Source organism: Oreochromis niloticus, linkage group LG3 (assembly GCF_001858045.2).
Source record: "Oreochromis niloticus isolate F11D_XX linkage group LG3, O_niloticus_UMD_NMBU, whole genome shotgun sequence".
NCBI lineage: Eukaryota > Metazoa > Chordata > Actinopteri > Cichliformes > Cichlidae > Oreochromis > Oreochromis niloticus.
The window spans coordinates 83,752,712-83,762,963 of record NC_031967.2 but is presented as its reverse complement, the minus strand read 5'-3'; the positions used below and the strand labels follow the sequence as shown (position 1 = coordinate 83,762,963).

The following is a 10,252-nucleotide window of genomic DNA, read 5'->3' as shown; positions in this document are numbered from 1 at the left end:
TTCATGTAGAGTCTTAAGCACAAGACATTTTTGCTTCACCGAGGTTTATTAAGTTGGTACTGTAACAGGGCAGTTAATGTAGGGGGAGAGTTCTCTTGAATAATTTACTTAATAATTAATTAATTTAACATCTTTAATGCAGCACAACCAAAACAGTAACATTGTAACAGAGATCCTGAACACATAACGATAAAATATCATACAAAGTACACACACACACACACACACACACACACACACACACACTTTGAACCCAAACTGAAGTGTTTTTAAGCATGTAACCTGTGTATTATATGTTATAAGATTGTGCCACTTGCTGAATAAGATTTAATAATTAGGATTAATATCTGACCTTTGACCGTGTCATGACCTATTGTGATAAGCCAGAGCAGGGGTACTCAGAGTCCTGACTGGCCTTTGGCCAAGACCTTGGCCGCTATCTGACCCCAGCAGCTGTGCGGGGCGTGTGGGAAAGTTACCCAGCAGCAGGGGGCGGCGACACTGGTCCCTATATTAGGGGACCAGAGGACGCCCCCAGGGCTCTTTTCCTCCTGCTGCTGCTACCTGTCCGTCTCCGTGTTGCTCTGCTGTCTGTGCTTAAGGCTGTACACCCCGGGGTTTTGCTTTGCTTGCTTTCTGTTTGTAATTTTCTTGCTAAATGTCTGTATGTATTTTTCCTGCTGTTCATATGGTTCAGTGTATTAAACTCTGTTCCAAGAATTCTACTCTTTTACAGAGCATCTTTTTGAGTGTCTTGGTTTTAATTGGATTTGGATCTCCACATCGTTGGTGGGAGAAGGTTATCAGAATGGCTTCAAAATTTGCGACCACAATATCTTTGTAGCATAAACCTATTTGCTGGAACGTTCAGGACAATTTGCTACACAGCAAGAATAAGACCCAAGTAGGCAACGTTCTTTGTGTAACTCATGCATGAGGAGGCCTGCCTGGAGCCAAGTGTTGTTCCTCCCACTTGACCTCCGCCAGGTCTCAGCCAGGTTCCCCATAGCACTCCTTTTATTGTGGTTACATGAATATGCATAGGGTCATTAACATATAACATCTTACATAGGTATACATGTGAACAAAGAATACCTTGTGTGTGTGTGTGTTTGGCCCTTCCGTGCGACAATCTCTCCAGCATTGGAACCATCATCGGTTTTCTCTTCGGTAACCTTCGGTCACGCTCTTGGTTAAATTTTTCTCTAGTTGGCACACTCATTTCCTCCATTACCCGGGCGGCACGGCAGCTGGCTGCTTCCCAAACAAATACACATGTGCGGCTTGGAACTTGTGCTGTACGTAACAAGTCACGTGACGTGACGCTGCGGCTGTCATTGGTTAGACTCTGCGCTACTTAATTTGGATTGGCTGTTCTTCTCTTTTTTAAGAGGACAAGAGAGATGAGGTCTATCGCAATAGTTCAATTTTTCTATTGAGAAAAAGTTATTTCGCAATACATATCGTTATCTTTCCATCGCCCAGCTGTACTTAAATGGGAGTTTGTTCCTTCCACTGTCGTGAAATCACTTGCTCATAAGAGCAGATATCCTTTTCAAATAACGAGTGATGTATTAGGATTACTTCATTGGAGAGGTAATCAGTAATTAGTAACTAACTACTTTTTCACTTGACCAGCATAAGAGGCTGTCTGATTGCTGGGTTTTTCTCTGTATGTATTATTGTAGGGTCTACCTTACAAGATAAAATGTCTTGAGGTGACTGTTGTTGTTCGGTGTTGTATAAATAAAAGTGAATTGAATTGAATAAAACACCAGATAAACCAAAGAATTTACTGTTGCATGGTTTCTGGAGCAGGTGGCACTACTCCAGATTATTTATGAAACACTTCTTTCACACACAGGTGAAACCCTGGATTAACTTAATGGGTTGAAAGCTATCTTCATGTGACAGTTTATTGTCATCACTGGTGTTTTGGTAAGCAAATACGGATACAGGAAAAATACCCCGGATATATAACTGACTGGCTGTGCTGAAATTAGGACGTTTAACTGGAGCTAGATGGCAAACAGAGAAACTCCCTGACAATGTCTGCATTGTTCATATTCCAAAGAAAAACGATGTCAGAGCTGACCTCCAATCAGTGTGTTCTGATCTCATCATCCTTCAGTTCATGAACAAACATTCTATTTTCACTTTTAGGGTATACACAGAGGATTATTTGGTGCCAGTCAGACTGTGAGGACTGCTCACAAAAACACTGCTGATTTCTTTCACCTGAATTCATCTCATCACTGTGAGTATGACTTTGTTTATTTGACAGAAAAGGAGACAAGTTCATGTTTATTAGGTAATCTTACATGTAAATGCTTCTTTCTCTGACTCACCACTTTTTCAGAAGCTGGTTTTCAATGTTTTTCTGCTCTCTGTGTTTGGAGCACTTACTGTGGAAATATGAGTCATGTCACAGATGCTCAAACACACTGAGCATCCATTTTTAAACTGTGTTTTTAAAAGATTAAAGGCATGAAATGAGAAAGGGAAGTTTAAGGGGGAAAAATCTGCAGAGCCCTTTGAAGGAAAATTTTTAAATAAGGTCTCTCTTATTGGAAGCGTCCAACAGGATGGAGCACGGGGAGTGTGTAACGATCAGTGGACACTATGATGGTATTTGTATCATGCCTACTGGAGTCTTCAGTAGGGGTGGGTTTTGATAATCGATTTATCGATTAAAATCGATATCAATTCATTAAAATCCTGAATCGATTTTTTAAATATTAATTTATTTTGCCCGAAACGCCAGAGTCTCAGTTTAAACCTCACAAAATTTCAAGAACCACCAAACAGCTAAAACAGTAAATGAGAGCAGGAACACGGATTCTGCACAAAGACGTAAACACAAAGCGCGGACCGGCCGAAGGATCAGAATCAGTGAGATGTCGCCTTTCTCACCTGACGGCACGGACATGATCGGGGCTGAAAGCCGACAGCTCGCTGATTCTGATCTGTTGGCGGGTCCGCGCTTTGTGTTTAAGCCCCTTTTGCGCTGACTCTAAAGCTGTTAGTTTTATCTCTCTCCAAACATTATTGACCGAACCAGCAGCAAAATAAGATTCAAACTACGCTTCACAAAAACATCGTCATGAAATCACTCTCTTTTGCTGTTTTGCTTCCACCACACTTCATGCACAGCTCTCTCTCTCTCTCTCTCTCTCTGTACTTCAGGAACAGTTTTCCATCTAAAAATCTGTTTTCTGCATTATTCGTTTTCTTGTTATGCACAAGTCTACTGTTGTTTACAGCGCTGTCTGCCGCTGGTTTTTTCCCCCTTTTACTTACTTCCGAAAAGAAAACCTCATTTCTGTTTTTCAATAGGCTTCTGAACAAATGTAAACTTTTTAAAATTATGCAAAATGCAAAACGCTTAGCTGTGTCTCTAATAAAACCGCTGTAACTTCAGAGGTAATGTTCATATGTTGATTAATAGTTTTCTTTCGTTTTTGATGTACTGCAGAATATTTTTATAAAATCCAGGCCAGGAAAATCACCTTCATGTTTTTCTATGTTTTATCTTCAGCTACTTTGACACAAAGGCATCTGCTGTGACACATCTTTGATAAAGTCTTGCATGTGTCAGCTTCCTTTTTATAGATACAAAAATATGTAAATGTACTGATCTGAATTATAATATTTCTGACTGTCTAAGGCAAAATTTCCCAGATTTAAATCGAATGGTGGATCGAATCGATTCGGGACCTTGTGAATCAGAATGACTCGATTCTAGAAATCAGGGACGATACCCAGCCCTAGTCTTCAGCCATGTGCTCACAGATGTACAAACAGAGATGCTTCCACAGACAGAAACATGGTCTTCACTCTCTTTTTTGTTCTTCAGTTTGCAGACACCATGGGTGCTCGACAGTCCGCCATTCATATTACCAACAAGACTGAGGGCTACACCCTTCGTAACCCCAGGTGACTACACTTTTGTTCTTCTGTGTTTACTGTGGTGGTTTCTAAAGTGGGCGGGATTTATCTGTAACCCTAGAGTAAGTTTCCACACCTTAAAAATCTATACTGCATGGATCTTAAAGCATATTGTTTTGGCTTTATTTTACAAACTCATCCATATTGACCTTTCATGCAGGTGAGTGCTGCTGAACTCAACAGCTGATGAAATAAAAACAAAAGAAATGTACATAAAATGAAACCGAATTGGCTCAGCAGCATCACACCTGTGTTAGTGTGAACACACGGGAAGCTGTAACAAAGACAAATTTAACACATCTGCACATTACAGTAATACCCCTATCCATGTGTCTTACTGTAAAGACATTGATCCACCTGACTCATGATGAGGAGTGTGGATCCTGTTTGAATAAAAATATTAATTCATGTTTTCTTTTTTCTGACTAGTCTGCATCTTGTTAGCGGACTCTGCCAGATTCCTTTGCCAACAAAACTTGAGCCTTCTGAATCTGGCAATGCTCTGTTCTCTAAGATTGGTGGCACAGCGTGTGGATCTGTTGGAGTCTTCACCTACGATCTCTACAATCCAGCTAGAGACAGAGCTGATAAGAAAATAGCCGTCATGTTCTCTGTTCCTTTTGACTACGGCCGGTACTCTAACTGGTTTGCAGTCGGAGGTTTTGACAGGGAAACAAACTGTGACAATGATCTTTATCACAAGATGTATTACAGTGATGAGAGAGGGTTTGTTAGAGGAAAAGCTGATGGTCATGATCTGAAACACAGAGATGATGATGTTGTTGTTACATTGGGCATGACAAACTCCAGCGTTGCAACACTGAAAGTTGGTGTACACAACAGGGAGCAAATCTAATTATTAAAATGAGAGGTTAAAATGTCTTACTGTTTTTAGGGCAGATCTAGCAAAATGACTTGATCACCCATCATCTGTATTATCTGGATTTACTCACCCCAAGGCTGATGATCAGGATATCAGCTGGTTAAGGGCCCCAGGGCTTCCCTTTCTTCTACAGAAAATCATCCTTATAACATCTAGACCAAAGATATGCCAGTAAAACACAACACTGTTGTAAAAGGACATCTGATTAAGGCTGCAGCTGTTTGAGATTGTGAACCAGCTTCACAGTACAGAAAAATCAGGTTAATCCTCTGGAGTTAAAACCTTTAAAAATTAGCTTTGACATTGAATCACTAAATATCAGCTAAAGCAGGCATAACATGGTCACATAGATGGGATGTTGGATAATTGATCAAATCAGACTGAACCTCTCCACACAGCAACATCTCCAGTGTTAAATTAACACTGGAGATGGAGAGAGTGTATATGTGCCCACTCCTCTGAGTGTTAAATATAACACTGTTGATTGTTGAGCAGTGCTGATTTTCTAACACTGGAAAATAACTCAAAATGTTAGAAATATTCCAGTGTTAGAAAATCAGCACTGCTCAGTGTTAGTCATTGTAAATCTTCAGAACTGACTAGGTTACTTTTAAAAATATAACACTCTCAAAAGTGTTCATTTAACACTGAGAGGAGTGGACACATATACACACTCTATAGTATTAATTTAACACTGGAGATTTTGCTGTGCACCAAATATTATTGAAATCCTCACTAAACTGTGAGGGTGTAGTGGAAGATTTTTGGCATTTAATAATCTTTTATTGTTTCTGCTGGAAATACTTTCTGAGAAATACTGATTTTATGTTTCCTGTGCATAACTTTAAACAAATGAATAAAGAAATAAACCAGACTTTATTGAAACCGTCTCTTTGCTTTATAAAATGACATTTCTTCCACTTTATTGAATTTTGTGAAAAATGTGTAATTCTTTCAACAATATAAATCGAATTTTGACAGACATGTTCACAGTATTGCTGTATGGAAAGATCAGTCTTGGTCTTCCTTGGACTCTTGCACTATGAGGGTCTCTGGATGTCTGAAGTTTCGATCTCCTCCGTACCTGCTTCATGCCCTGGAGGACGGGGCTGTGGCCCCCTCACACCCTCTAGCAAATCATTACATGAAGGAACCTTTTAAATTCAACCGCGTTCATGCTCACAGGTGTACACACGGGTGCTCACACACACACAAACTACACCTTTCTTGGCTGCTACCTTAAAGCACACTATGCACTGTCTATCCTACGTGCTGCACTATATTCAATATTTAGTATTAACCACAGATTATCACAATGAGTTGTTTATTATATTGCTCTCTCATATGTATATATATATATATATATATATATATATATAGTAATGACCTGGCTGGGGTTGTTAGCCAGGTGCATTCTGGGTATTGTGTTGTCTGTGTTTTCTATTGTTCTGCTAGTTCCTATGTGTTTGATTCGCATGTTGTGTTAGTGTTATGTTAATGTAAGCCACAGTGAAGTTGATGTGTGTTCTGTGGAGCGGGTTGATGTGGCATGGTTAGCTGACACCGCGACCCTATGTGGTGGGAGCGTGATAGGGGTTTGGTGTCAGCAGCATTACAGTGGTTGTAAAAATTGTTGAATAAATGACTGGTGTGAACCACTACTGCCTCCTGCTGGATCGTTTGGGGATTACAAGCCTGCTGCTGAGATGCTCGGGGTCGTGCGGTGTATGAGGCACGAGCGCTCTCCATTCGCCGCGAAGTTCAGCGATAGCTGCTAGTGCCCTGCTAGCCGTTTTAGCTAGTGAGCAGTTTAGCCAGTTCAGCTCTACTAACCCACGGTCGCTACAATTGGTGTCAGAAGTGGGATTCATGAGTGTCTAGCAGACACTATGGAGCCGACCATAGGCGAATTAGAGCGTCTAATCCGAGACAACTGCTCGCTTCTGGAAAGCATGGCTGCCGAGACCCAGCGGAGAAGACCCGAGCTGGGGCAGCCAGAGGGCCACAGCGCGCCCCGGAACAGCCACCCCTGCTCTCCCGCGGCCGGAGGGGATTCCTGGGGCTGCACCACAGCTTCCTGACAGGACGGCTGCTAAGCTACAGCACTACACTGGGGCGACGCAGCTAGAGCCGTACCTGGCCCAAGTCACGCTGGCTGCCACTCACAACAGGTGGGGTCAAGAAGAGACTGCCACCCACCTGGCGCTTGCACTGGAGGGCCCAGCGCTCCAGGTTCTGCTGGACTTGCCCCTAGAGGAGCAGCGCGACCTCCGGGCTCTGACCACGGCGCTCGGCAGACGGTTTGGACAGAGACCACCAGCCGAACAGAGCAGGGAGGAGCTGGCTCGCCGACGCCGATGCGAGGGAGAGAGCCTGGGGTCCTTTGCTGCGGACGTCCGCCTCTATGCCCGACGGGGCTATCCAACGTTCCCAGGAGCGGCACGAGAGGAGCTGGGTCTCCACGCCTTCCTGAGGGGCCTCACACCGGAGAGGCTGCGACAGCATGTCCGGCTGTCATCCCCCCGAGACCTGGAGGAGGCATTGAGGGAGGCTGAGCGGGCTGAGGAGGTGCTCCGGGGCGAGCCAGTGACCCAACGATCGGCCAGGGGGGTCGAGCGAGAGATGAGCGCGACCCAGTCGGATGAGGAGGAGGAGGCCAGACGAGCCCAACCAGAGGCAGTCCCCCGTCGGAGGCGCCGGACGGACTGCTGTTATCGGTGCGGGGAGCCCGGTCACCTCGCCCGGAACTGTCCTGCACCTAGTCCTCGGGCCCGAGTGACATCACCAACGGGAAACGGCCACGGGGCGGGACAGTGAGGGAACCCCCGCCCCAATCATTAAACCCTCTCCGTGACACTCATCCTGTGGTGGGCCGCTGTGGGTCCACCCGTGGACTATACCTGGACTGTATAATTGATGGACGGTCTTGCCGGGCCCTGGTGGACACGGGGTCCACCATCTGCTTGCTGCGGAGGGGGTGCTTCCGGAGACGGGCGGTTCATTGCCGAAAGATTGGACCCCTACTCACACAGCGCTGTACACTGTCACAGGAGAAAAGACTGTGATGCCGGGGAAAAAGACTCTGCAGGTGGTGGTGGGAACGAACAGTGTGAACCATGAGTTCTGGCTTGCCGACATAACAGACGAGTGCATTGTTGGACTGGACTTGCTGGCCCACTGGGGGGCACGGGTCGATGTGCCGGGAGTTGCCATCCACCTTGGTGCTGAGACCGTGCAGCTCCAAGTGGGCCGCGGTAGCCAGGGACAGACCCCACCCCACCAGCACCCCCAAAGCCCTCGCGCCCACAGCTCCAAGCCACAGCCAGGGGTCGAGGGCGGCAAGGGTGCGGAAGAGGACCCAGGGGGTGAACGCAAGCAGGGCCAACATCCCGCAGCCAGAGTCGCCGCCTAGCTCGGCAGTCTCCCCGTCACCTGAGACTGTCGCGGCAGTAGAGGAGCTTGGGCGGCGGAGTGGGGTGCACCTCAGTGCGATACAGCAGCGGCAGCTGCAGAGCCTCTTGGCAGAGTTTATGGACATGTTTGCCGCCAGGGAAGAGGACTGCACCAGGACGGGCCTGGTGCAGCACACTATCGACACTGGAGCAGCTGCTCCAATCCGGCTGCGGCCCCACCGCCTGCCCCTCGCCAAACGCCAAGCTGCCGAGGAACTGATAAAAGAGATGGCAGCTAATGGTGTCATTGAACCCTCGGATAGTCCATGGGCCGCACCTGTGGTTATGGTGCGGAAGAAAACAGGGGGTTGGCGCCCTTGTGTGGACTACAGGCGTCTGAACGCGGTCACCCGCAAGGACTCTTACCCGCTACCTCGCATCGATGACGCACTGGATTACATCGCTGGGTCCAGTTGGTTCAGCTCACTAGACCTCCGCAGTGGGTACTGGCAGGTGGAGCTTGCTGCTGAGGCAAGGCCCAAGACTGCATTCACCATAGGGCAAGGACTGTGGCAGTTTAGGGTGATGCCTTTTGGACTATGCAATGCACCAGCCACGTTTGAAAGGTTAATGGAAAGGGTCCTCAAAGACATTCCCCGTGCCCGCTGCGTGGTCTATTTGGATGATTTGCTGACTCATGCCAAGGACTTTGAACAGGCTGTTGCTAATCTGCGAGAGGTCCTGACTGCCATCCGCGGGGCCGGACTAAAGCTGAACCTGGCCAAGTGCAACCTTCTTGCTCGCCAGGTGAAGTTCCTGGGACATGTGGTGAGCGACAAGGGGGTGGCTGCTGACCCCGAGAAGGTGGTTGCTGTGGGGGACTGGCCTCCCCCATCGAACGTCGCTGAGCTACGAAGCTTCCTGGGGCTGGCCTATGGGCAGAAATCTGTGCCATCAGAAACTGAATTTGAATAAGTTAAATTTGAATTTGAATTACTCGGATTGAATCTGAATTGTAACTTGAATGAAAGCTTTTGAAAACTGAATTTGAATTAGTCTAATTTGAAATTGAATTTATGGTTTGAAAATGAATTGATTTGCTTTGAAACTGCATTTTATCCTTTAAAAATTCAGCTCTCAAATAATTTCAGATTCACTTCTCACCATTCAGTTTCAGTTCTACAATTCAATTTCAGTTCCAAAATTCAGTTTTTTGGGACTTACATCCGGTTCCGGTTCAAGCGCAGATTAATAGAACTACAGACTGATAGCGTTACTGACAGAATCTACAGCGTCTTGAGCTGAATTAAGACTTCAGAAGTCATTCGTCATGTCGAATGACCAGCAGATAAACTCTCAGGTTGGTAATAAATGTATTACATGTATAAGAACAAGCGTCATGTTAACAAATGCTAGCTGTACAGTACCTTTATGCTTATTGTAGCTGCTAGCTAAAAACGCTAATTTAGCGTAGTTTGCCCTGATTTCAGCTTTGACAAACAAATATGATCGACTGTTTCTAGTAGAATTCCAAAGTTGTCATCTTGTACCCTGTCAGAGCCCTGTATGCTTGCAGAGACCACTACAGTAGGGAAACATGCAAAACGCTGTCCAAACCTTTGTATTTGAGCTTTATTTATGTCTTACACAGCATCCCAACTCTTTAGCGAACTTAATAACTTTAGCTAAAGTGAATAGTTAGTCTTATTCATTAGTGCAGCATTACTGGATCACCTGTTTGAAGTGATATAATATGATATACAACTATCACTGAAACAGCAAACTTTATAAATAAACAAACAACACTTCTCATTCTCTAAACGTTTGGCCACAGCTGTAGATTACACTATCAGTGCTTGTTCACTCTTGACAATAATTACATTTCTAAATTCTCTTTGTGCATTTACAGGTAAACAATATCTAATATTTTATCTAAATGACTGCTTTGTCTTTGAAAAGGTGAAGAGCCTGAGGCTGGTGACACTCCAGTTCTACTCTAAGTACATCCTTACGGTGGCTCACAGGACAA

General features: G+C 45.2%; 1 protein-coding gene across 2 annotated transcripts; it reads left to right on the top strand.

Annotated features, from left to right (window-relative positions):
• The first annotated feature begins 1,419 nt into the window (after positions 1 to 1,419).
• LOC102083308 (DELTA-sagatoxin-Srs1a-like) lies at positions 1,420 to 5,705 on the top strand. Of its 2 annotated transcripts, XR_003218995.1 has the most exons (4): positions 1,420 to 1,938; positions 2,164 to 2,257; positions 3,857 to 3,936; positions 4,378 to 5,705. XR_003218995.1 is itself a non-coding variant. In XM_025905467.1 (3 exons), exons 2-3 carry the CDS (start codon positions 3,869 to 3,871, stop codon positions 4,802 to 4,804), a joined length of 495 nt encoding a protein of 164 aa, XP_025761252.1. In that variant the 5' UTR covers positions 2,015 to 2,257; positions 3,857 to 3,868; the 3' UTR covers positions 4,805 to 5,705. The 2 variants fall into 2 exon arrangements, 1 of the variants encoding a protein (XP_025761252.1); XM_025905467.1 differs by lacking the exon at positions 1,420 to 1,938 and having other exon boundaries at positions 2,015 to 2,257.
• Positions 5,706 to 10,252: the final 4,547 nt, after the last annotated feature.

Bases quoted from the DNA above. Each gene is read 5' to 3' on its own strand.
- LOC102083308 (XM_025905467.1), top strand. From the start codon at position 3,869: ATGGGTGCTCGACAGTCCGCCATTCATATTACCAACAAGACTGAGGGC. The intron at 3,937-4,377 runs GTGACTACACTT...TTTTCTGACTAG, and splicing joins TACACCCTTCGTAACCCCAG to TCTGCATCTTGTTAGCGGAC.